The sequence below is a fragment of the Rhinolophus sinicus genome, chromosome 15, assembly GCF_057876585.1.
Source record: "Rhinolophus sinicus isolate RSI-liver-muscle chromosome 15, RSI-T2T, whole genome shotgun sequence".
In the NCBI taxonomy this organism is placed as follows: Eukaryota; Metazoa; Chordata; class Mammalia; order Chiroptera; family Rhinolophidae; genus Rhinolophus; species Rhinolophus sinicus.
Genome location: NC_142515.1, coordinates 59,444,658 through 59,470,877, shown reverse-complemented (window position 1 = coordinate 59,470,877; position 26,220 = coordinate 59,444,658). Strand labels below are relative to the sequence as shown.

General features: G+C 47.5%; 2 protein-coding genes across 2 annotated transcripts; both read left to right on the top strand.

Annotated features, from left to right (window-relative positions):
* The first annotated feature begins 1,407 nt into the window (after positions 1-1,407).
* Positions 1,408-12,296, top strand: LRIT1 (leucine rich repeat, Ig-like and transmembrane domains 1). Its single transcript, XM_019755553.2, has 4 exons — positions 1,408-1,529; positions 5,036-5,502; positions 9,021-9,326; positions 10,590-12,296. Exons 1-4 carry the CDS (start codon positions 1,408-1,410, stop codon positions 11,561-11,563), a joined length of 1,869 nt encoding a protein of 622 aa, XP_019611112.2. The 3' UTR covers positions 11,564-12,296.
* Positions 12,297-17,550: 5,254 nt separating this feature from the next.
* LRIT2 (leucine rich repeat, Ig-like and transmembrane domains 2) lies at positions 17,551-21,945 on the top strand. The gene is made up of 3 exons (XM_019755547.3): positions 17,551-17,660; positions 17,939-18,720; positions 20,458-21,945. The coding sequence occupies exons 1-3, from the start codon at positions 17,551-17,553 to the stop codon at positions 21,198-21,200; spliced, it is 1,635 nt and encodes a 544-aa protein (XP_019611106.3). The 3' UTR covers positions 21,201-21,945.
* Positions 21,946-26,220: the final 4,275 nt, after the last annotated feature.

Below are 26,220 nucleotides of genomic sequence, written 5' to 3'. Positions count from 1 at the left end.
GGTAGAAGTGGGAAGCATTAAAAAAATGATACTGGCTGGACTGGGAGAGAGGAAGAGATGTGAGCCACCATTTTCTGGAAAGCAATGTTGCCAAAAAGGCCTGTCCCAGAGCCAGGCATTCCATGTGTGCACCAGGCCCCAGATATCCACCTTAGTCACAACTCACTGGTCTAGGCCTGCCTAGGCTATGGGCGTGAGGGACTGAGGAAACTTCTGGAAAAGCCAAAGGGACCAGGTAGGGCATGCTGGTCCAGAGAGGAAAGCCTTGGGGTCAAATGTGAAGAATGAGTGAGTGAAAGGTGGTGTCTATGATGGGATGAGATTGGGTATGGGGACAATCAGCAAAAACTGAACGAATGAACTTTCTCCCAAAACTCTCTGAGATCCCGCTCTGGGACCCTCCTCAGAGTGTGATGACTTGAGTGAGCAGAGGGACGCTGTCTGCCTCACATGCAGACACCTCGTGCCTTTGGCCTTGGTGGTAACGGCCAGAGGGCTTGGCTCAGATGGCAGAGCTCTGAGACTGGTTGTCCACAGGGCATTCGGAGAGGCAGCTGTTTGCCTGGCAGGCTGGGAGAGTTCATGAGTCCATGGGAGACACTTCTGAGGTCTCTTTGAAATATCTGAATCTTCCTAACTCCTCCATGAACAGTTAGTTGTAAGGGCCAATGAAAGTGGGTCCTTATCACTCATGAGAGAGCTTCTGCTCCCACAGGTTGTCAAGGTCTGGGAAATGGGTTGTTTAATTTTCATAAGTACCCTAAGTAAAGTAACATTCGACAAATGACACAGAGGTGAAGAGGGACCGTGTGACTTATCAAAGACCACAGCCCATAAATAGAGGAGCTGGGATTTGAACCTAGGGAGCATGGCCCCAGAGCTTGGGCTCTTTCTAATGCCTTCACAACCTTGCTTTCATTGCTTTTTCACTACAAAATAGCGTCACAGGAAAGAATTTCCAATGGTCCTTATCAGAGGCCAAAGTCTATCTTCATGTCCTCTGAGCCCAGGAACCCTGGCGGGTCCGTGCTACCCACAGCCTGGCTTGTATGCGGTGGCTTTGCAGGTGGGCAGCCCAGCTGGCCTGTCTAGCAGTCACTTGCCCCTGGGTGACTGGCCACTTGCCCCACCTTATTGTGCCCTGGCCTCTCTGGGCCCAGGGCTTTTGCTACAGAGGGGACCCCCCACCCCCACCTTCAGGACTGGGTGATTCCAGGAAGCAATAAGCTGCTGAGCGCTGCGGCTGGGGAAGCTTCCCTCCCTAATCCCTGGCCTGTCCCTGTTTATCTATGGGGGTGCGGGGGGAGGGGGTGAGGAGCCAGTGGGCTGCTGCTGGGTTTGCTGGGCCAGCAGGACAGAGCAGTCCAGGGACAGACCCCCACCTGGGCTACAGAGGAGCCAGGAGCCATGAGGGTGGCAGTGGGCCTGCTCTGGCTCCTGGCCCTTGGGGGGTTCCCCCAGGCCCTGGGCTCCTGTCCCTCTCCATGCAGCTGCAGCCTCCACATCCTGGGTGATGGCAGCAAGGCCAGGTATGGCACCAGGGGTGTGGGATGGTAGCCCAGCTCCCATCGCTGTACCAGCTAGGCTGGGGTGGGAGGATTGGATGCAGGGCCCTCAGAGTGTGGCCAGGTGAGACCTCCATCTCCCTGGCTCTCAAGACCCAGGGTCCTGTGGGGCTGGTCTGTACTCCATTATTGTTCAGCTAGCAGGGTGTGGCTCTGCCTGGGACTCACCAGGTACCCTTACACATGGGGGTAGGGGTGGGGTACAGGTGTGCCAGCTCCAGGAAACCCTTCCTGAGTTCTCCTCCAGGATCCTGGTGGAGAGGAACCTCCCTAAGGGCCCAGGAAGTCTCCCCCTTACCTCTTCCTTTTCCCTTCCTTGCTTCTTTCCATCTTTCCTACCATCCTTCCTTCGTTCCTTCCTTCCTTCCACCCCATTACCCTCTTATGTCTCCCCAGCCTCTTCTTTCCCAGGTGTCTCCCATTTGCTTGCCTCACCTCCCAGGCAGGGGTACCTAATCAGAGCCCAACTATTTCTTACCACCCTGTCCAGGATGACCACCTGCCTCCTCATGCTCTCCCTCTTTGGGTCTCCTCTGGCACAGCCCCCAAGAGCCTCAGCCACAACCCTTTCCTAGGGGCTTTCTGAAAAGCCTGGACTGCCCATTCTATTGCAGACAAGTGCCCCTCACTCTTCAGCCTCTCTTTGACTCTCTGCACACCCCATCTGAACCCTGAGAGTACCTCCATTCTTTCTTCCTTCCCCCCCCATGGACCTTCCCAAGCCACTGGGGATTACGGATCCTACTTCTTCCTCCATAACTCATTCGCTCTTTCTTTTCAGCTGTCTTGAAATCTTTCCTCTGACCTCTGCAGCTTATCCATCAATGACCACCACATTTCCCAACTTGCTCAAAAATTTCAGCCCCTGGTTCAGGGCCTTTCTTTCCCACCATCTTTCCAACTTTCTGGAATTCCAGCCTCCCTTTCTCCCTTGTCTTGCATAGGTGTTGGGGAGCCACTGATGGTTTCTGATTGGGGCAGCAATGTTATCAGTGCGGCTCTTTCAATGATCCTGGGAATGGGTGATTAGTCGATTGGGTATGAGAGGAGGCAGAGGAGGGAGAGGCATCCCCATGTTGGGCACAATATGAACCCAAGACCAGGAAGAGCTCCGTTTTTGGCCCAAATCTCTGACGTTCCCACTCATATAGGTCATCAGAGGGATGGATCCTCTCCCCAGCGGAAGCCAGGAAATAGCCTGTGGCCAAGGACAGTGTGACAGAGTGATGAAGAGCCTCCCCTGTCACCCATAGAGAGCACAGGGCTCAATGCCACGCAGCATCAGTGGCAGATCTGGTCCTAGAACCCAGGGCTACAGTTCCACTTCCAGAACTGTCCTCATTGGTGATGCTGTCATGGAAGGACCAGGGGAGGGTTGCTGGTAGCAGTTTAGCTTTAGGATGGAAAATGACATGCTAAAAGCAGTTTCCAGGTCCTAATGTCGGCCAGTTGCCATCCTTCCTCTGCAGCCAGAGTTCTTATCATCAGTCTACCTGCCTGACAGTCCATGGCTGATATGCACTAGCCCACGTGCATGGAGTGTGCTTTGAGGGGAATGAGGCCATGAAAGGTTGTAGCTGGCCCTGAGGTCCCCGATGGCCACAGGCACAGAGTGTGCAGTCAGATTAAGGCTCCTTCAGTCTCAGACATTTTCCTCAGCCCACATCTGACCGAGGCCTCTCAGAGTGCCCAGCCCTCACTTCTGAGCAGCCGGGGTGACCTGCCCATTCTCCACACTCCCACAATCACAAACAGAGCGTGTGATCCTGTGGGAACAGGGGTTATGGGAGTGGGGGACAGTCTAGGCATTTGGACAGCTATGTCACCACATTCTTTGCACCCATTGTGTCCGACCAAGAATTGTGCTGGGTTCTTATTGGTTTCCTTGATCCCTCCCTTGACCATTTTCTCCCGCTTCCAAGACCTGTTTTCCCATCAACTCTTTCCTCCCACCTACATCCAGACCCTTCTCCTTGTAACACCCAAGCCTCTTTATCATTGAAAATATCATTGCCTCCAATGCCCCTTCTTCCTTAACTAGATTATAAGCTGTACAGGAACAGGGGCTGTGAGTTTGATATTCTTCTGAATCTTCACAGCACCCATCACTCAGTAGGGTTCCATGTATATTTGAAGAATATGAGTGGGTGGAAAATGTGTCTTTTGTGGACATTGTTGACAAGAGAAAAGAAGCCCAGCCCAGCCTACTGGGAGCAGAGTATGGGAGCTAAGCTGATGGATGCTGGTGGAGTGTGGGTGTTACCAGGAAGACCTGATATGAGCAATATGCTATGATATTACAAGAGAACAACCTCCTTTAGCAAAGGAAAACATGACCACCACCTCACAACCACTCCAGTGTGAGCAGAGAAGTCCTCCAGATGAAACTGGAGCTGCACGAGGGCTGGGTCCCTCATGTCCAGCCTTTTAGGTTTTCTTCTGGAGAATCCTTCCCATTTTACCTGGTGTGCTGCTCTCTGTGACAGCATATGACATGGTCCTGAACTGTAGGCTCCTTGAGGGCAGGGCTGCCTCCTATTATCTCCCTATCCTCTGTTTTAGTATCAAACTTCATAGAACAAGGATTAAGACATCACATCTTGCATAGAAGGTGCCTTGGAAAGTGCTGGTAAGACTGACCCGATCTATCAGCAGTGCTGGGATTCAGAAATTTACAAGAGTGGTCAATAGCACTAGGGCCCTACTGGTGACAGATGTGCAGAGCTGGTACACACATGACCTCATGTAAACCCCCAACTGCCCTGTGACGTGGAGTCTGCTATTACAGTAGGAAAATAGAGATTACGTAATATACTCAAGACACAAAGCCAGCAATGAGCCCAGATGAGAATTCAACTGCGGGGCTGCAAAGTCCCAGTTCTCAAACACGTTAAACATCTCCTGTTCCATCAGTCAGGAGAGGGTTGAGGCGCCCTGTGTATGGCTTCCATTTATATATATATATATATATATATATATATATATATATATATATATATATATACACACACATACACACATAAATATGTATGTATGCATTTTAAACGAAGAAAAGACAAAACGGTTACAAAAACTGAGGTAGAGTTTATAAAATGAATGCTTTTAACACATGTATGCAATGGGACAATGCACAAGATGATCTCAGTATTTATGAATATTGTTCATTCTTAGTGCATTGCAGGCAGTGTGGGTTGTAACGTGACATAAGAGCTTAAGTTTGAGGTCCTTTCCACCAGTGACCAAGACTAAACGGGACCCTGTGAAAGGCTCTGAAAGCAAGAACATCCTGAAGAGAAAACAGGAGACTGCTTGTTCCCAGTCCATCTCCAGGGCCCACCACAGCTTGGAGCCTGGGTTTGGTGCCTTGTGTTCCCGTGCAGACCAGCAGGCCTCTGGAAGGGAGGTAGGGGAAGTGGGGATCTCTGACCCGACAGGACCCTTTCTCAAATACCCCTCATTTCTGTGACCAGGACAGTGGTCTGCAATGACCCTGAGATGACTCTGCCCCCAGCGTCTGTCCCTCCGGACACCTCTAGACTGTGCCTCGAGCGGACAGCCATTCGCAGGGTGCCCGGGGAGGCCTTCAGGCTGCTGGGCCGCCTGGAGCAGCTGTGGCTGCCCTACAACGCCCTCAGCGACCTCAGCGCCCTGATGCTGCGGGGTCTGCGCCGCCTGCGCGAGCTTCGCCTGCCAGGCAACCGCCTGGCCGCCTTCCCTTGGGCGGCGCTCAGGGACGCCCCCCAGCTGCGGCTGCTGGACCTGCAGGCCAACCGCCTCTCCGCACTGCCTCCCGAGGCCGCGCGCTTCCTGGGGAACCTCACCTTTTTGGACGTCTCCAGTAACCAGCTGATGAGGCTCCCACAGGAGCTGCTGGCCACCTGGGCTCATCTGCAGACCCGGCCCTTCCTTCCGGGCCACCGTGCCAGGGTGGTCCTAGGTAAGAGGTGGCATCCTTCACTTGGAATTGCCTTGGGGTCTTTGGCTACCAAAGCCTCTCTGAGTTTCAATTCTTTACCTGGAAAATAGAAATCACACCTGCCTTCTGGGTTTGAGTGAAGGTTGAATGAGAGGCACGTATTGACAGGTTCAGGAACTCAAGTGCCCAGTCAGACTGCAGCAGTTCAAATCCCAGCTCTGCTTCTCAACTAGCTGTGTGTGTTTGGTTTCCTTTTGTAAAGAGGATGATAAAAATATCTATCTCAAAAGGTTAGTGTTGCGGGTGTAAAGGCAGTGCTTAGTACACAGCAGACACATATGGCAGGCACGGCGATTTGCCACCCAGCGTGGATTGGCTGCTCAGCTTCTGGAGGTGCCGTCAGCAGCAGCCTTCAGCTGTCAGCCTCCTCAGGGAAAGCTTCACCTACAGAGCAGCCTTGCCCAAGGCCACACCCTTTCTGGGGACAGTTTCCATCCAAAGGCCTAGCTGGTGTGAATCTAAAACCCCAGCCACCTGGGACTGCTCCGATGGGCTATTGCAACTCCAGAGCCCCCAGGATTTCCCAGGCCTGCGTCACAGCTCCATCTGTCTCTCCTGCTTTCTTCCTTTCCTTAATAAACCCGCTGCACGCTAATCTTCATCTCAGTCTCCTCCAGGGAACTGAACTTTCAAAAGCATGTGAATCCCCCTCCCCCATGAGAGATTCCTCTGAGCAGTAGGTACACGGGTCCTTCCGTACCCTTTGCTAATTGGTCAGTTCTTACTGGCCATCAGCATTAGTGTGGCACTGACGAGTCCGCAATACTCCCCCTTGCCTCCTCATTGAACTTGACCCCCACCATATCCCAGGTGTAGATAGTGTAAGTACAATGCCCTTTGTTTTATGGATGAACGCACATAAGCTGGGGGTTAGTAAGTGGAGGGTTTGGGCCTCAAGCTCCTGTCATCCAGCTGGTTCTCTTTCCCCTGTCCTATGAGGGGGTGGGAACAACAGCAGGTGGTAGAGAGGTGAGGTGGGTAGTATCAGAAGAGATGCCTCCTGGCAGGGTGTGCCTGGAGCCTGCCTTGGCTCAGATGGGGTCCAGCACTGGGGGCTGGAGTAATCTTAGAGTGGTTTGGGGCAGCTCCTACCCTGAGGCCCAGGAGAGTCTCTCAAGGAGGGACTATTTGGGAGCCTCCCCTCCTGGAAGCAGGGCAGGGAACAGCAAGCCCCATTCCAGCTCCATCTGCCCTACAGACTTTCGCACCCGATAAAGGACATTATCTAGGGAAGTACTGATATGGAAAAATATTGTTGTTTATTTGAAAATCAAGTTTAACTGAGTGTCCCCCTGCCCCAAATCTGGTAACTCTATTCCAACAACCATGTCAGGCAGCCAAGGCAAGGGGTGTTGACCCAGTGTGACAAATAAGGAAAATGAAGGACAAGAGACCTTCTAAGTCACACAACAAGGAGACGGCCCCTGAGACTCAGTTTCCCAAAGCAGAATTGAATGGGTTATACCAACTGGCCCCTCTCTTCAATTCTGTCCTGTTCCTAACCAACAAATGGCCTACCAGGTAAACCAGATCTTTTCCTGCCCAAGGCACCTGCTTGGCCCAGAGGGTGACAGATGGGGACATAACTGATTCTGCAAAATTAGTTTTAATTTTAATTTTACAACTCACACATGACTATATGTAAACATTTAAAATATTACAGAAAAAGCTGAAGATTCTTTTGTCCCTCTTCTGTTTCTATAATAGTTCCGTCTCCCCTTCCTAAAACATAGCCATGATTGTGTTTATTTGCATGTTCCCTATCTACATACGTGCACTTGGAAATTTTACCTGTGTGTTTTACGTAAAATTTTGTCATATTGTGTATATCAACCAATACTAACTTTTCACCCAGTAGTATGTCTTGGAGATCGTTGTTAGTTACTACAAATGGGTCAATTTCATATTTTTAAACTAATGCCTAACATTCTATAGTGTAGTTATACTACAGTTATATTACAGTTTATTTAGCCATTTCTTCTTTAATGGACCTTTAGGTTGTTTTCATTATTTTGTTAACACCGATGATGTCACAGAGAATATTCTTAACAACGCAGCCTGGGGCATGCAGACAAATATTTCTCTAGGATAGGAACTGAGAAGTAGAATTGCTAGGTCATGGAGTGTGCATATTAGATATTACAATATCAATCTGATGGTCTCTAACATGGGTGGGCCAATTCTCACCTCCACCAGTAGTGTGTGAGCCACCCATGTGTGTGTTCACTCTGCAAGTTTATCTGGGTGCCTTTGAATGTGTGGACAAAATTCTAGGTGCTGGGGATGCAGCAGTGAGCAAAACAGATGAAAAATCTATTCCCTCTTGAAGCTAACAATTAAAATGGCCAAAATATTTAACTTTTGCCAATCTGCCGGAGAATGTTTCACTGCCTTTACTTGGCCTTTTGCATTCATTCTTTGGGGACTCTGTTGTGATGGGTGAAAGCCAGATAGCTCACCAGCAGAGGCAGACGGTGATCAACCTTGGGGTGCAGATGTACTGTTCCATGCATTTAACTGGTGGTACAGGGTAGCAGCCACCAGTAGGATGGGGTAGGGGGTGGGAGAAGGGACTGGCACCCTCCCTCACAAGGACTGGAGAGTCACGAATATGCAGCAGATCTGAATCAGCCTCCCCAGCCTTTGACACTCCCTCTTCCAAATACATTAGGTACACACATGTGAATGTACAAGATGCCATTGGTTATTAGACACACTATCAAACTGAATAACAGTCGTCGGCGGATAAAAAGGACATCACATTAAGTGCATTCATGTTTCAACGCAGAAATGCAAACATATAAAAGGAATTGTGTCTTAGAATTGAGGACACGATACCCCTCTATCTGTTGACGATTCTTTGACAGGGTAGGTACAGTGTGACCTGATTCCAGCTTTATAAAGATGCTCAGTTTTAAATTAAAAGGGCTGAGATATGACATGAGATTTAATTTCCTGGCCTCTTCACTCCTCTTTTTACCCCCTTTGAGCCTGTGTCAAAGGGATCATGGCTCAGAACAGCCACTCTCATTGCTGGAGTGATGCTGAAAGTGCCATTTATACTGGGAGGACAGGGGTAAAGGGAGGGGTCATAAGCATTTCTAGAAAACGGTTTTGGCATATTTCAATTATTGCAGAAATTCTCACTGCCTGGCCAGCAGCCTGAAGGGGTCAGTCTAAGAATGGCAGGAGTAATTGCTATTTTTGTCAGTCTGCTGTATGGCCTACCCAGTGCTGAATGTGATTTTTCTTTATTTAAACTTATGGTAACCCTGAAGGGGAAGTAATGCTATTATTCAAGGTGAAGAACCAGGCTTAAGATTGTACAGCTAGCAAGGTAAGGAGCTGGGCCCAGAGGCCAGTTCTGCTGACTCTGCTGATTCAGGACCAGCCTTGTCCTCCCTGAGGGGGAAGGGGACCTGGGCCTGGGGATCTGAATAACTGGGGCTCACCTCTTGCCTTCCCTCTCACCCCTGCAGGGCTGCAGGACAATCCCTGGGTGTGTGACTGCCGACTCTATGACCTGGTCCATTTCCTGGAAAACTGGGCCCCAAACCTGGCCTTCATAGATGCCAGGCTGAGGTGTGCCAGCCCTCGCAGCCTGGCTGGAGTAGCCTTCAACCAGCTGGAACTGAGGAAGTGCCAGAGTCCGGAGCTCCACCCAGGTGTGGCCAACGTCAGTTCCCCTTTGGGCAGCACAGTACTGCTACGTTGTGGGGCCACTGGGGTACCTGGGCCCGAGATGAGCTGGAGGAGGGCCAACGGCCACCCACTCAATGGCACAGGTATGTGAGCTACAGGGGCTGTTGTGCTGACAGCCTAGACTGGGACAGGTGGGTCACTGTCCCAAATGGGCTGAGTCAGGTTTGCCAAGGAGAGGGAGGCAATCTAAGCAAGGCTGTTTACTCCCATTTTGTTGAGTGGAGTTGGCCAGGCTCCACCCACAGGTAGGGCATGGGGACAGTGGCTTCTATGATGATGATGGCTCCTAGTCCGTCCTATCATACTCCACCAGCCACTCTATCACAGGCTCAGGGCCTACCTGGAGGGGAACAAAATGCTAACATTTTGGTAGAAGATACTCTCTCAGTGTATTTAATATTTATAGTAAGTTTCCCAGTTTTAAATATTAAGCCAGTGTCACTAGGGGTAACTAATGACACGAATTACCATTTATTGAGCTCTTCGTGTATTAAGTGTATTATGAACTTAAGGTCATTGAGCTTTAAAGAACAATTTGAGTATCCTTCCTATTTTACATGCAGGAAAACTGAAGCTCTGAGAGGCTAAGTTTGGCCCATGTCTCACAGCTCCTACATGGAGAGCTGAGCTGGGAGTCTAACGCAATCTGGCCAACTCCGCAGCATGTGCTCTTTTAGCTGTGTGGTCAGAAATTTTCATCTCTGGCACTGGGTGAGAGGGGAGTTGGGGGGGTGGGTGGGATTTCAGGAGTCAGGGCGCACCCACATACAGAGAGTGAGTTGAGAAGGAAGAATTTCTTCGCACCTGACCAGAAAAGCTCACATCCCTCCCAGCTTTCTTCTGTGTCTCCTTCAACTACATTGGCAAGCATTGCTCTAGGACTGTGGGTTGGAAATCAATTTACAAGCAAAATTGTATAAGGAGCTCCATATCTAAAACAAAGTGGAAAATGCTCTGATTGAAGCGGTCATGGGGCTGGGCAAGGGTGGGCAGAGCCCTTCCATTTGGACCTCTGCCTCATGCCTACCCTGACCCACCTTATCCCCAAGCACCTGAAGGGTAAGCTCTGAGGAATTCTAAGGCCCTGAAGAACACAGTTTGAACACATCACACTTAGTAGGTGGATGATTCCTAGCCCCTGCCTTAGCCTGGGGCTTCGGGGATGCCCCGAACTTGAGTCCAAGCGATCTCAATCCCCTTAGCTAGTCTAAGGGACGCTGCATGATTCCCAGTGGTTTCTCGGGATGACAGGGTCTCCAGCAGTCCCAGGGCTGTGACCTTGGCCCTGGAAGGAGGGTTTGGGCAGATGGGCCCATTCATTCTTCCACATGTGCCTCTTCCCCCAGTGCACCAGGAAGTCTCCAGTGACGGCACAAGCTGGACTCTGCTGGGCCTGCCAGCTGTGTCCCACCTGGACTCTGGAGACTACGTCTGCCAGGCCAAGAACTTCCTGGGAGCCTCTGAGACTCTTATCTCCCTGGTCATCACTGAGCCCCGGACTTCCTCAGAACGTGGTGGCAGCCCAGGGGCACTGTGGGCAAGGACAGGCGAGGGGGTGGAAGCTGCTGCATACAACAACAAGCTGGTGGCCAGGCATGTCCCCCACATCCCTGAGCCTGCTTTCCTGGCCACTGGGGCCCCTGCGCCCCACATGAAGGAGGAGCTGACCCTCCAGCACCAGATGGGTGCCACAGGACAGCGCTCAGATGAGCAGGCAAGACCCCAGGAGGCCCAGATGGTGAGGTCTCTCAAGGTGGTGGGGAACACTTACCAGAGTGTGACCTTGGTGTGGAAGGCCCCCCAGGCTGGGAACATAACTGCCTTCAGTGCCCTCTATGCAGTCTTTGGGCAGCGTGACATGCAGAGGGTTGTTTTACAGCCTGGGAAGACCAGTGTCACTATCCATGGGCTGGTGCCCAAGACCAAGTATGTGGCATGCGTCTGTGTGCGGGGCCAGGTGCCCTGGAAGGAGCAGTGTGTCATCTTCTCCACTGACGAGGTGGTGAACGCCGAGGCCACTCAAAGCCTCATCAATGTGGTGGTGATGAGTGTGGCCGCTGTCATCGCCCTGCCCCTCACACTGCTCGTCTGCTGCGGGGCTCTCCAGAGGCGTTGCCGCAAGTGCTGCACTGGGGGTGCCACCGAGGCCACAGGTGCTTATGTCCACCTGGAGAGGCTGGGCCACAATGAGGACGGCTCGGAGGAGCTGTCCCGGCACAGCCTTAGTGAAGCTGACAGGCTCCTCTCGGGCCATTCCAGCCTGGACTCTCAGCTCTTGGGGCTCAGGGGAGGCAGACAGATCAATGAGTACTTCTGCTGAGGGGCCCACACCCCATGCATACAGATGTCCACACACCTGCTTCGACCACTCCCTTCTATTCTCACACGCTCACTCTGACACCTGAGTCCGTGTTCACCCACTCTTACTCACCTGGTTACCTGCTTACTCACATACATACACACAATGGCAAAAATAACAACAGCCAACACTTAATAAGCACTTAGTATGTGCCAGAGAGTGTTCTAAGTGCTTTATATGCATTAACTCATTTAATGCTTATAACAGCCCTTTGCAGCAGACACCACTATTCTCTCCCATTTTCCTGGAGAAGAAAGAAGGGGATTAAATAACTTCCCTGTATCAGTCAGTTTTTCCTGTATAACAAATAAAAGCAAAATCTCAGACGTATAGAGCAACAAGCACTTATTTTCACACAATCCACAGTCTGTGGGTTGACTGAAATGGCTTTGCTTCATGTGTCTTATTTGGGGCCCAGGATGGAGAGTCAGTGGCTACCTGGGGCAGGTTCCTTTCATGGAGAGGTCACATGACATCAGAGGAGTGAGCAAAAAACGTGCAATGCCTCGCAAGCTCTTGACTTAGAAATGGCACAGTCATTTCTGCCTGGATTTGATCTGCCAAAGCCAGTCCTATGGCCAAACCCAACTTTAACAGGTCAGGAAAGGACAGTTCTTCCATGGAGGTCATGGTGTCAGGAAATATTTTGTTGAGCAGTGATCTAATTTGTATTGCCCATCACTACATGGCTAGGAAGTGGCAGCTCTGGAAGTTGGATCCAGCAATTGGTTCCAGAGTTGATAGTCCTTACCACTCTCATATACTGCATCTTGATTACATTTGCACTAACTCACAGGCACTCCCACACACAGCCTCTTTCTGCAGTAGCCACACTGTACAGTCACACACACAGACACAGGGATACACAGTATGCCCTCACTGTGTACAATCACCGATTCTAACCTTTTTTTCTCTAGAGATAGTCATTTGATTTTCAATAAATTCTAGAGGTCTCGATGGTGCCCAAGAGACTACTGCTCATTCCCTCTAAGAAAGCCAGGCTGGAGGGATCTGCGAGACCCTCCGTGGCGTGTAGCACAGTACAGCCAGTGCTGTCTGGCACACAGCTCACCTCTATCTGCATTTAGCAGCCTGTGTGACTCTAACTGGGGCCCCTGAGGGTGTCTCAGAGCCTTCCTCGTCACTCAGTGAGCCATTTAAAAGGAGGATTCCTGTTCAGTTTGCTGGGAAACCTCTGAGAAGTCTCTGCGCACAGGAGCAGGTGAACATTCCTGCAGAAGGGCCATTGTCTCTCGTCTGCAGGACTGAGCTCTAATAAGAGGAGCATTCAGGATATTTGGAGCCAGGATCTTTGGGTAACAACTGAGAAGATATGGGGACAGCAAGTGATCCAAGGAAACTATTTGGCTAGTATCATCTAAGAGACTCCATATTGTGCTGAACAGACGCTAGAGATAAATCAGTGTGTGCAGTGATTTCTAAAGTTACCGCACTCTCTCTCACATTTACAAAAGAACCTACAACATATGACCTTACAGTTTTCCTGTTTTTCTCATTTCACTCTTACAATCAGCCACTATGGAGGCTGGGCTACTTGACTTTACTGAGGCTCAGAATGTGGAATAATGTATAGAGGGTTGTGATGGATTTTTTCTAGAGGGTCCAATTCTTTGATAACTTTCTGATCAGGCTGAGGAGCTATATCCAATATTGATCTCTGCAATGTGAGCCACAGCAGGTACACTACAGAAATGGATTTTTTTTGAGCCACTGAGACCTGGCAACCATGAGAACACCAGTGCACATGAGCACAATATTTCCATACATCAATATTTTCTGCCCATCACCTGAAAGGTGCATCTAGTGTCACTTGTGGTCCATAGCCATTGGTAAGAGAAATTATTTGGTTTGAAGTTGACAAAGCCCTGTCACGTCTACATCAAGGGTCAGCAAACTTTTCTTTAAAGAAAGCCAGATAGTAAATATTTTAGGCTCTGTTGCTACTACTCAAATCTGCTGATGCAGTGCAAAAGCAGCCATAGACAATATGTAAGTTAATGGGCATGGATGTGTTTCAATTCAATGTTATTTACCAAAACAGGTGGCAGGCTGGACTTGGCTCCTGGGCTATAGTTTTCCAAACTCTGATCTAGATTTATAAAGGCATTGCTGCTGTGGCTTGGGAGACCCAAGACTCAATTCTGATTGTTTTATATATGAGATTGACAGGCACTCCCCAAATTAGAACAAATATAAATGCAATGGATGAAAGCAGCCATCTGTTGAAATGATCAAAATGTTTACTCCAAGTGACTGGCTGACTCAATCAAGACTGAACAACTATTGGCCCAAAGATAACTAACATCCAGTCAGTTTTATTGAACCTTGTTTGAAGAAAATTCAGGAACTCGAAAGCGAGAACTTGTTAGTATTTGACCAATTGTGTGTGTGTGTGTGTGTGTGTGTGAGAGAGAGAGAGAGAGAGAGAGAGAGAGAGAGAGAGAGAGAGAGAGAGAGGAGATTCAAACTTTCAAATGATTCAATGAAGACCGACCTTGGTGGTCTGGATGAAATGGCCCCCAAGATGATCAGCTTCACAGTATTCATCTGTCATCCTTTCTTTGTGTGTCCTGTCTTTTTGGTGTGCTCTTATAGAGAAGAATTAGGCTTGATCGTGCCCAGCAATATTCATGTCACTGGAAAAAACAAATTCTCATCATAAAAAATAAAATGATGTTTGGTTTGTATATTAGCCTTTTGGTATGTGAATCTTATTAGTATGAGTCAGTCCCTGAAAACCTAATGTCTTCTTAGAGTCCTGGGAAAAGAATTTCTGGTTTCCCAATGCTGAATACCTGTCTACACGACGATGATCCTACAGCAGGCTCCATTTGGAAGCCTTGTTTGGAGGGTGGTTGGAATCATGGAATATCAACATGTCTTTTCTGACTGCTACATGGTTGCATTCTTCTTGACCTAGGCAGAGGCTATCTCTGATGTGACTTATCTGTAGTTACATGTCTAAGTTGCAAGGTATGAAAAGGTAAATAACAGAAATTATATCCTGGAAAGTGGATGTGGGCTATTAAAATTAGGCTATCAATCAAGGGATTCAGTGAGTGTTAAGAGGACTAGAGCTGGACATTTTTGTTTTAGTTATCATATAATCCAATAGAGACAAAAATCAACTTACAAATAATTGAGCATATTTTGATTGCAAGGACATTGTAGTCAGGATAGGTTAGGCTTATGCTGTGCTAACGATTCCCAAATTTCAGTGGCTTAACAAGGTAAAACTTATTCCAGCTTTCACAGAGTCTGCTTGAGTCAGTGGGACATGTGGATGGAAGGAAGGTTCTGCTCCACTTGCTCACTCAGGAACCCAGGCTGATGAAGGCTCCACCACCTGGAATGTCAACAATCGTTGCAACAAGGAAAAAGAGAAACTGGAGAATCATGTTGGGCTTTTCAAACATTATTTCCTCTAACATTTTATTAGCTAGAATATTAGTCATACAGCTCACCTATTTCAAGGGGTTTGGGAATGTAGTCCTCTGTGTGCCCATCACAGGCATGCCACAGAGCGTGGGTAAGCAAGGGGAGCAGATGTGACTGGCAATAGAAGAGTGAGGGAAGAGTACTAGTTTGAGAAAGAGGAAGGACAGCATGTCTGTTTCCTAATAGTTCGCCTAGTTATCTGTTATCCCAAAGTTCTGCCACTTAAATAGATAAAAAAAATTCTCTTATTTAATATTCGATTAAAACAAGCCAAGGAGCTGCCACCCAGAGCCATTTATATCCAATTATTTCATAAATGCAGAGTAAGTTCTCTCCTATGACTCTCTCTCTACCATTCTAAGAGCAAAATTCCTAAAAGCATCCTGTAGGAAGAAAGGTGGGGGTGTAATATACTCAGACCCCTTCCCTTTGTTGTTAAATCTCTTGAGTTTAGAGACACCACTTAACCATGGTTATTTTTCTTAAATAACCACGGTTATTTAAGAAAAATAGCATACCCAAGTAACTTTAATTGTCCTAGTCTCCTGCCTTAACTGACAACATACATACTCCCTAAGCCCACATGACAAATAAGGACATCAGAGGATGAGGGGGTCAGGAGAGGAGAAGCAGCAGTGCAGCAGTGCAGAGTGATCCAGAGATGACATGCTAGTGGGTGTCCTCGAGACTTCAGCAAACCACTGGAAAGTTCAGTTAACTCAGGTTCATTTGAAGAGGTTAACATGAGATGAACAGAGAAGAAACTGTTGGGGACAGAGAGCTCTTCAGTCCCTTACATTTTGGGGGTGAGAATAGAATTCACTAATGGTTTGTGGTACCCATGGATTCAATCACATTTTGCTGTGATGCAAACCTGACAAAATCTTGGCCAACAGGGGAGGGGGCTCTGGAGTGAGAATCACCTGTCAGTGTTGTCCCCATCAGGCCAAACTGGCTGTGCCCTTGTGCCCTCACCACTCTCAGTCACTGCCTGTGGACTGCCTTAGGAAGGGCAGGACATCATGCAAGCACTCCTTGCAGGTAAGCATCAACTCAGTCCTCAGAAGGGGTATAGACATCACATCTCCATGTCTACCACAAGCTTTTTGCCCATAACACTCTCTTTGCTTTGATTTTCACCTTGAGAAGAACTCCAGAGATCTTGTCATACTGTAAAGTTAGACTGTCTGGAAACACCAGCAAATATATCTGGCTTGGATGGAAAGTCTGGAGTGTAATCAGCTTTCCTGGTGACCCATTTACCACTCCCCACCACCTGCCCTGCATCACTGGTTAGCTACTAAGCGGATTTTCTTCCCTGAGGCCTTTTGTAGGGAATACTATACATCATGAGTCTTAGGGGAACTCATGGAATTTAGTATTCATTAGGAAGTACCCCAAGTAATAGGGAAGTAGACTTTGCTGCTGTTCATGCGTCTGATGGTTTGGGAGATTGAAATTTATTGGACACCTACTGTATATTAGGTACTTTATTTTACATAATCTCAAAATTACCTAGAAACACTATGAAGTAGTTATCAATTCATCACTTTGCATAGGAGAAATTGATGTTCATAGAGGTTAAATACTTTCCAAAGATCTCAAGACCAGGAAGCATAAGCTAGAGAGAAGATCCCATGGGACAGGGTCTATAATAGTTTGGCTCACCACTGCATTTCTTGTATCTAGTAAATGTGCGTCTTAGAGCAGAGGACCAATAAACTTCTGCTGAATGAGTTATGGGTGGCAGAGTAAGTATCCCAAAATCATATACATGTCACTTTCAAAATGTAAACCTTTCATTTTTATCATGTGAAATACAGAGCATTCAGGACAAGTTGTGAGGTTGAGGATAAGAAGTCTGTTTTTGTTTAATGAGAAAACAGAGTCTTGTGGTTTAACTTCTGCACCGTGATGCTTCTCTGACTGTGGTCATCCAAGGGGCAGATGCAGCTGTCTTCATGCAGTAGAGGCACGATTCTACCACACGAGGTGTTGGGAGAACAGTTCATAGGAGTGGTCACAGAATTACTGTCTTCCATCATCTGCATTCACTTTTAGAGAATGGTTGGAAATTCTAGGTTTCAGGAGCCAATTGTGATCAATGAAGTATTAGGTGGATTTTTGGCCAAGTCATCTGAACTATGGTGCTCAGAATAGCATTACCTGCTTGTTTCTCAGGTCTTTTTGTAAGAAACTGAGGGAAGGCAGTATCAGGGCTGAACTGGACATCTGGCTTAGAGTTTGCTTTCCAAATACAAGAACCATACAAAAGGTGGATTTTCTGACTTCAGTTAAGAGACAAAGCTTCCTCTTCATGGGTTCTTAGTAAGCTTGTGATCTGAGCCATAACAAAGCTTAGAGTGTCCAGGGCTTTTCCTCTGCTGTGCTGACCTACATTCCCATGGATTACCAATAATAAGATTTGCCACTCAGAAGCTGGGACGATACTTATTCAAAATTCCCAAGGCAGTTTCTTACAGAGGAATATGGCTTCAGTTTCTCACTATTTCCTGCTAGTTCTGGTCTTTCTGGACTCACATGCAGCTCAGCCATCCTGTCTGCCAGGATGTACCTGCTCAGAGGAGAGTTTTGGCAGGTGCGCTGTGCTGACAAGATGCCAGAGGGTGGTGGAGGTGGGCTTACTTTGTGGATGATTTGGAGTGGAGTCAGGCCTAGAAAAACCTCTATAAGACTAATTCTAGTTGGTGCTGAAATTTGGTGAACTGTGCACTTTTACCCAAGTGGGTCGAACACTTTTATTTCAAGTGAATAATACTTTTTTCTTCTATTTCATATGTCTAATGCCAGGATAAACCTGATCCCACTTCCCAGTTCCCTATGCTCATCTTAAAGTGTTTCTGGTTTCTTGTACAGGACTCTGCAGTGCATGTCCATCTCTTTGGGAAAGATCCCAGGGAACCTTCCAGAAGAGTTCAAGCGAGTGAGAATTGAACATTCATCCTTATTTGAATTGTCCCGGAAGTCTTTCATCAACATGAGCACCTTGGAATACCTTTGGCTCAATTTTAACAATGTCACTGTTATCCACCTAGGAGCTCTGGAGCACCTGTCAGAACTGAAAGAGCTGAGACTGGAGGGGAACAGACTCCGTTCAGTACCGTGGACAGCGTTCCATGCCACCCCACTCCTGAGGGTCTTGGATCTCAAACACAACAGGATTGACGTACTCCCTGAGCTGGCTCTTCAATTCTTGGTCAATCTGACCTACCTTGACCTATCCTCCAATAGGCTTACAGTTGTATCCAAGACCGTCTTCTTGAACTGGCCAGCCTACCAGAAACACCAGCAGCCTAGCCATGGGGCCAGTATTCTGACTGGCATGGTGCTGGCACTGCACAACAACCCCTGGCTATGTGACTGTCGCTTAAGGGGACTTGTTGAGTTTGTAAAGTCCATCAGCCTCCCAGTCATCCTGGTGAATCCCTATCTGATGTGCCAAGGCCCTCTCTCCAAGGCGGGGCAATTTTTTCATAAAATTGAGCTCAGTGCTTGTGTGAAGCCCCAGATCTCAACCCCCAGTGCCAATGTCACCATCCAGGTGGGACAGAATGTAACCCTGCGCTGCCTGGCACAGGCCAGCCCCTCGCCAATCATTGCATGGACATATCCCATGAGTCTATGGAGGGAATTTGATGGTAAGCCACATGTACCCTCTTATCATATCTGGGAGAATGAGGAGGTCTGTAGCAGCCCTGTCCTCAATAGAGAGGTTCTAAACTGGGTCAATCATGAAGGAAGTGTGCAGGTAAGATTGGGACAGGTCTGAGTTACACCCACCATGACAGAAAAGGTTCCAAGATAGTGTTCACTATCAATGCATTATTTTAAATGGTTGCATATGGCTCTCTGTGATATATGTGTGTGTGTGTGTGTGTGTGTGTGTGTGTGTGTGTGTGTGTGTGTGAGTTGACTTAACATATGGTATAAATATTAGACAATGTATATGAACAAATATATTTTGAGGGCCTTTTAGATGCAAAACACTATACTGTGTATTTTTAAATCATAGAGTTTTTGACTAGAATCGATTCTAGAGATTATCTATTACTTACATCTTAAACTTGTCTGAGCAGACTCACCTAGGGTACTAGTTTGAAATAAGATTTCAAGACCCCTGACCTGGAGATTTGGATTCAGTGAGTCTAGGGGAAGGCCTAAGAATATATATTTTAATATGTCTTCCCCGATGCCCCATCCCTTACCACCCAGCTATTTCTTCCACCAGGCAAGGTTGAGAAGTCATAGATAATGAATTTTATACACTTCTCACCACTTTGTTGATCTGACCTTACTGGCTTGAACTTGTAATACTAGGACTCAGGGAGCGATGGGCCCTTGAGCCCCACAACTGGATTCAAACCTGCCTCTCATTTTCTGGAGCTCTGTGCTTACTCTGCTTTTAAACCTAAGCCGGAATCACCTTCAATGCCACCTGGGGTGTGGGGCGTGTCACAAAGCCAGTGATGGCCTCCCGAAGGGTATCTTGAAGCTGTCTAGACTACAACTAAAAAGATAATATCTAAGTAAAATTTGAGAAATGCAGTCAGTCACCCAGATATTTGTTACACATAGTGACAAACCTCTGGCTGATTCAAAAATACTGAATTAACTGAAATTTTGACTTTTTCCTATCATTTTGATCACATCTTGTTGGCTTGAGGTGAAATACTCATGGAAGAGAAATATAGGATTTATTGTCGTGGCCTTTTTGAGAACAGTGAAGCGCATCTGGGCGTTACCTTTTGTGATGCTCTATGAGCAGGCTCCTGGGCACCATGTTCTATCTATTCTGTCAGTAATAGTAACAGCTAATACTTATGGAGCACTTACTGTCAAAAACTTACGGCATGAGTGTTGTTATCATCCCGTTTTATTGTTGAGGAAATTGAGACCAAGAGAATCTAAGCAACTTGCCCAATACCATATACCTAGTGAGGGAGAGAACCCAGGCATTTGGCTCCAGGCTCTGAGTCACTTCACATCCTGGAATTAAGAGGGCACTATTTGAGGCTCACAATGTTGCATAGTCCCACAATTGCGAGAGATCTCCCAGAAACCACAGTGTTAGCTCAGCAAGGCTAAGGTAGTTTGGTGGGAACAGCTAATTAGCTGAGGAACTTCATATACAGAAGAACGAGGTTCCAGATCAATTGTTGTCTTTGACCAACACTCATTATGGGCAACTCCCTATGTGTAAAGCTTGGGTACTTACCTTACAAGGTTGCTGAGAGGCAAACACCTGACACCAAATATATGCTTAATAAATGGTAACCACCACCTTTTAACAACAAAAAATATATATATTGGCAGTACTGGACACTCCAGATGTCTATCAGAGAAACGCACAGCTATTTTGCTCTCTCTCCACCCAGTATTGACTTCATCTACTGCAGAAGATGCTGCTGTGTCGGAGCTGGTCATACCTGCTGCCCACCTAGTAGACAGAGGTAACTACACCTGTGCAGCTTCCAATTCCATCGGCAGGAGCACCATCATCATCTCACTCCATGTCCAGCCTACATCCCAGTCTCTTTCCTCCCCCTCGGGGGGCAATGCCTACGTTGACCTGCGGGTGGTCAAACAGACAGTGCGAGGGATCCTGCTGGAGTGGTTCGTAATGGCCGACACCTCTGAGCAGAAGTGGTTCACCCTGTACATTGCATCGGATGTAGGCCTCAGGAAGGAGGTGGTCCACATTGGCCCTGGAATCAACACATACGCTGTGGATGACCTCCTTCCGGGCACTAAATACGAAGCATGTCTCAGTCTGGGGGCCCAGCACCCACGCCAGGGCCAGTGTGTGGTCTTTGTGACAGGCAGAGACCGTGGTGGGCTGGATGAAAGGAAGCATCTGCTGCACGTCACAGTGGTCCTGTGTGCAGTGCTGCTCTCAGTGCCTGTGGGTGCCTACGTCTGGGCAGCCCAGGCCCCCTGCCGCTGTAGGCAGTGGTGCCAGCACTGCTGTCCCCACTGCAGGAAAGCCCCCAGGTGCCCCCGTGCAGCCCCACAGCACAGGGATGACTCCTACAGAGACCACACAGCTGTCGGTGAGGATGGCCGGGGGCACAGAGACACTGAGGATGAGGAGATAGAAGGAGACAGAGATAGCGGCTGAACACCCCGGTCCAGAAGGTGGAAGGCTGTGGGCCTCCAACCCCTCAACTGACCCTCTATGGCAACTCAGCTTGGTTTGATCCATTAATTTAACAAGTATTTACTGAGCACCTATTGTGTTCCAGGCACTGAACTTGACACAGTGAACAGGGGGACACAGTTCTTATTTTCATGGAGCTGATGCCAATGGAGCTTTGTCCTGTCCAAGTAATTGTTTTATTAGACTCGGTGCCTGGGAATTAATAACTGTTACTCTTTGCAGATAAATAGCCCTATAACATTTACATGCTTACATGTAACATTTACATATAACAGTTCACATGTGTTATTCTATTAGACAAAGGTAGAATCCTACTCCTTTTTACAGGTGAAGAGACTGAAGCCCAGAAAATTACCACAACTTGCTGAATGTTGCTCATCTAGCAGGTGGTGAAGGCAGCACTCAGAAGAGCTTCTGATTCCATTGTTTCCTCTAAATGTCTGCTTTGCAGGATTCTTGCATCTCCCATTGTTCAGAAAGTGTTATTCTCCCTCTTAATGGCAAACTCCCAATAATCGCATAAGTTTGATGTTCCAAAGAGCTGCCATTTGGAGTCATAAGAGCCTGGTGGGTGGTGTGAGTCTCTGAGTGTGGCTGTCTTTGTCCCTCTGAGCAGTCTTTGGCGCTCCTGACAGCCTAGAGCCATCAGAACCAAGGAACAGGGAATTGGCTGCAGCCCAGGGCCCATGCTCCAGCGACTGTGGAAAGCAGAGTCTCAAGCGCCATACTCAGAAGAAAAGAATCTACATAAAATCATGTGACTCTCTTTATTCTTTTTTTGCAAAGAGGAAGCTATAGAGTCTTCATTCTCATCTAGTTCCATGAGACTGTGAGCTTCAGGCTTATTTTTTTCAGCCCTGTGTCCCTAGCTAAAGTTTCAGTACTGAGCATGACAAACGTTTGCTATACAAATGATATAATCCTTTCCTCTTCCCTTAGCCAACATTCCCTATGAAATCCCAGAGAAATGCTCATTTCCTCTTATCTGGGCTCACATGGAGTAGAGGTGTCCCCATGAACCCCAGAGGCAGCTCACTGTCCCTCTGGGCAGCCCTGCTAGTGGAAGCAGCCTTTCTCTGGATTTAAATCCACATCTGTCTCCCCACAGTTTCTCCCACTGGCAACAGGAAAATTCCCTGAAGGCTGTAAGTATAAGCTGGCCTCCTTGTGTCATCCCCAAAGGTGTTTTCCGCCTCTTTCCCACCGTCCTTACCAATTCCTTCTCATCCTTTTAGGCCTACCTCAAGTATCAAGTCCCTTAATTAGCCTTCCTTGATTTTGCATCCCTGAGGAAAAGAAATAATGAATCCAGCAGGATATGCACTGTTTTCATTGGTTGCAAGCCCTCTGGCACAGAGACCCATCATTCTTGCTGTAGCTACTAGACTGTGTTGATAATCAATGTTGGTTGAAATGAATTTTTAAAATTGAAGACCACTCTCACATTCAAACCAGCTGTTTCCTCATTTCTTCAAGGTGTCATTCACTTTCTTCTGAGCATTAGAAGACAAAAACTTATTTTTATAGAAATTTTCAGTCATACCAAAAGTTTGGAGAATCTGATTCTTCTCCTTCAGTCAGCTTCAATAATTTTTAACATTTTCCAATCTTATTTCATCTAGTTCATGCTCTTAACATTTAAAAAAATACTGGAGTATTTAAAGGCGAATACAAATGCCTACAGTTTACTTGTGACTATTTTAGCTTTATCTCTAACAGATGCAGAAGTTTTAAAAGACAACACCATTACCACACCTAAGAACATATATTTTTAAATTATACGGTTATATATGTACAAACTGCACATCCATACATGTATGTGATGTAGCAGAATTTGTTCCTGAGAAATTTCCCACTATGAATTTTGAAGAAAAGTGGTCAGAGCAAGGCAAGCACTTCGATTGGCCTCTGTGTGCTTCCCTCTATAGGATCAAGTCCCATGCACAGGTCTTGTGGTGTCATGAAGTGTCCTGGGGCCACCAGGAGGCAGGAGTGGACATTCTGGCCTGCACTTCTGGCAAACAAAGCTTCATGGTGGATGGGGAAAGAAGGGACAGGAGGAGGGAGGGGGGTGTGGAAGAACCTGCGGTGGAAGAGTGAGAGTCAGGAGCGTGTCAGTGTTCAGATGCTCCTGTGAGCATGGAAATTTAGGGAGAGGGAACAGGTCCCCAAGGATTTCTGGGAATCTGATCCTTTAATACCCTTAGACTGCCCCTTAAAAATCCCAGAGTAAAGATGCACATTACTCAGCTTGACTAGGCAATACGATAGTAGGGAGAAGAGCATAGACTCTGGAGCCCAGTTTCTTGAACTTAAATGTTGGATTTGCTTCTCATTGGCTTTGGAATATCAGGCAAGTTACTCTATGTTTCTGTGCCTTAATTTCCTCATCTGTAAAATAGGGATAAGGATGAGTACCTACCTCATACGGTTGTCTGAATGATTATATGAGGTTTTACATATATAGCTCTCAGAACAATGCCTGGCACATAGTAAGCCCTCTGCAAATGTCAACCCAATAAATGCTCTCACCATTTACAATGTCCATGCCAGTTTGTGCTTTTCTTTTTGTTTGTTTGGTGGTTTGAATGTGACTCAGCATACAGAGTGGGCCATTTGGAACATGAGATCTTATCAGGATCGTATGTGTTTGTATGTATAAATATTCATGTAATGACATAATATCTATGCTAAGATCCTCCACATGTTCTGTTCAATTAATGTCTAAAAGATGCTGTAGTTTTAGACTCAGTTGTCATACTATTGGGAAGCTTATCTATTTGGAGTTTTGACCCTGCAATTTTAAAGCAAGTGCCTTTGATTCAGGAGACATTTGTAAGCAGAGCAACTTGCTTTTAGAATGAAGCCATTGCTAGTCCCAGGCCTCTGCTATTAGCATCCTGAGGGAGGAATTGTGTCCTTTTTCTCTTTTCTTCTTCTGGCTGATGAAAGTTAGCACCAAGAAGAGGGACTGTCACTGGTGATATACTAAAACAATGTGCTAGAGGAATGATTGAAGGAATGATTGAGGAAATTATTGGTTAATGAATAAATAACTAGAACGTATTCAGCCATAGAGATGCTGTTGCACAATTTCACAGGGTCATGTAGATGTCCCCAACATCACCAACCTGTTGCTGCAAAGTGTGGTCACTTACCGAATTGATCAAATTACTGTCACTTAAGCCACCACCACCTCATTCTGGAAACCAGTCCCTTCAGAGCCTCCCCCACCACCAGGTTATATCTGTGAATCTCCTGAGGGGTCTTCCCTGTGTCCACATGCCAGTCTGGCAGCCTTAGTCCTCATGTGGCATCTTCCCCACTCGCCCAGTCCACCCTCCTGTGGCCAAGGCCCTTGAAGACTATCATCAAAGCCTCACTGCAGCCGACAGATGCCAACATCCATGCTAGGTGGGCTGACCCTGGATTCTCTCAAAGCTTCCGGTCCTCAGAGTGACCAAGTTCCTGAAGTCCTTAGAGAAGCAGGAGACTCTGGCTCCTCCCTAGGTTTTGCCACACTTTGCAGCTGTGCTCTGAAGGACAGCTGTTTAGTAGAGTCCCACAGGTTTTCTTAGGGAGTGGCTCCTCAGTTCCTAACTCCTTCAGAGTGTAGATGCTTAAACACAGGCTGCAGGGCTTGAAAGGTCATAGATGCTATGGTGCCTGCCCCACTCTCCTCCACTTGCCTCTAGTCCACTCTCCTCTCTTCTCAGGTACAAAGGAAAGGCTCCCAGTCCTAACAGTGAGTGGAAATGTGCTAGAGATAAGGATGCATAGAGGGGGTCCTCTTCTCCAGGATGTGGTACTCTACCATGTGGACCATCAAATGGCCTCTTGTACAACTAAGAATAGGAACTGTCTCCTGCGCTTGTGTTACAGACACAAAGCTGGTGGCAGGTGCGTTACATAGATTAGCTCTTGCATCCTCCTAACAACAATTCTTTGTATCGTGTATTGATGAGGAAAGTGAAGCTCAGGGAGGTTTCATCTCTTGCCCAAAGTCACACATAAGTGGCAGAACCAGAGTTCAGACCCAGGGCTTTCAGACTGTAAAGTACTACATTATTTCATATAATTAGAAAGTCTGGGCAGCCACTGAGCAGAGGACCCAACAATACATAATCAACACAGCATCCCATGAAATGATTACAACTGTCTGCTCCAAGGACACATTTTCCACTCCTCAGTCATCTTGGCCACCCCTCCCTGGACTCCTTCCTACCCCAGCAGAAGTGACAGCTGTCAGAATGTCTGTAACGATCTTTGCACATGAAGGTACAATGACGATCACGTCACGACCACTGCCTCCTGCAGAGCGAGCATAGGGTAGCAGGCCCACCAACTGCAAAAGCCTAGAACAAACCCCTGAAGGTGAACAGGCGCTCACTGTGCTCACGAACTTGGATGTGAAGATCACCTTCCCATCGGATGCCAACAAGCCTGGCCCCCTTCTCTGAACTCCCTGTGCCCCAGGGCACTTTCTACCTCCTATTTGAAGACACACCCCCTCTGCACCCTGCTTCCCATCTGCTCCTCTGAGACAGGGATCATTCCTGTGCATTTTCAAAACGTAATGGCTAAAAGCTCCGTGGTGATCACTGCCAAGTTCACTGAAGAGCCATGGGTTTCATGCTTTCCGCACTCTGCATCTTTAACTACAGCCTTCTTGTCAGTTGGCTTTCTAGGGAAGTACTCCAGCCAGCTATTTGTGACTTATCTTTGCTGAAAAGACTCAAGTAAATAGTCCAGGTCCAGCCTCTTCACTTGGTGGGGTTTTTGTTTTTTTTCTTCCTAGAAATAGAGAAGCAGTGGTTCCTTCCACCTCCCTCCATTCTTTCACCCAGCATTGTGCAACGGTGTGCTTTTGTATTCTTTCTGCCCTTTGAAACTTTGCTCTTCTCATCCCTGAGCTGGGCGACTTTGCTACACACTCTTCCAATTAGTCAGGCCCCTTTCCACTTACCCGGGCGTCTGGTTT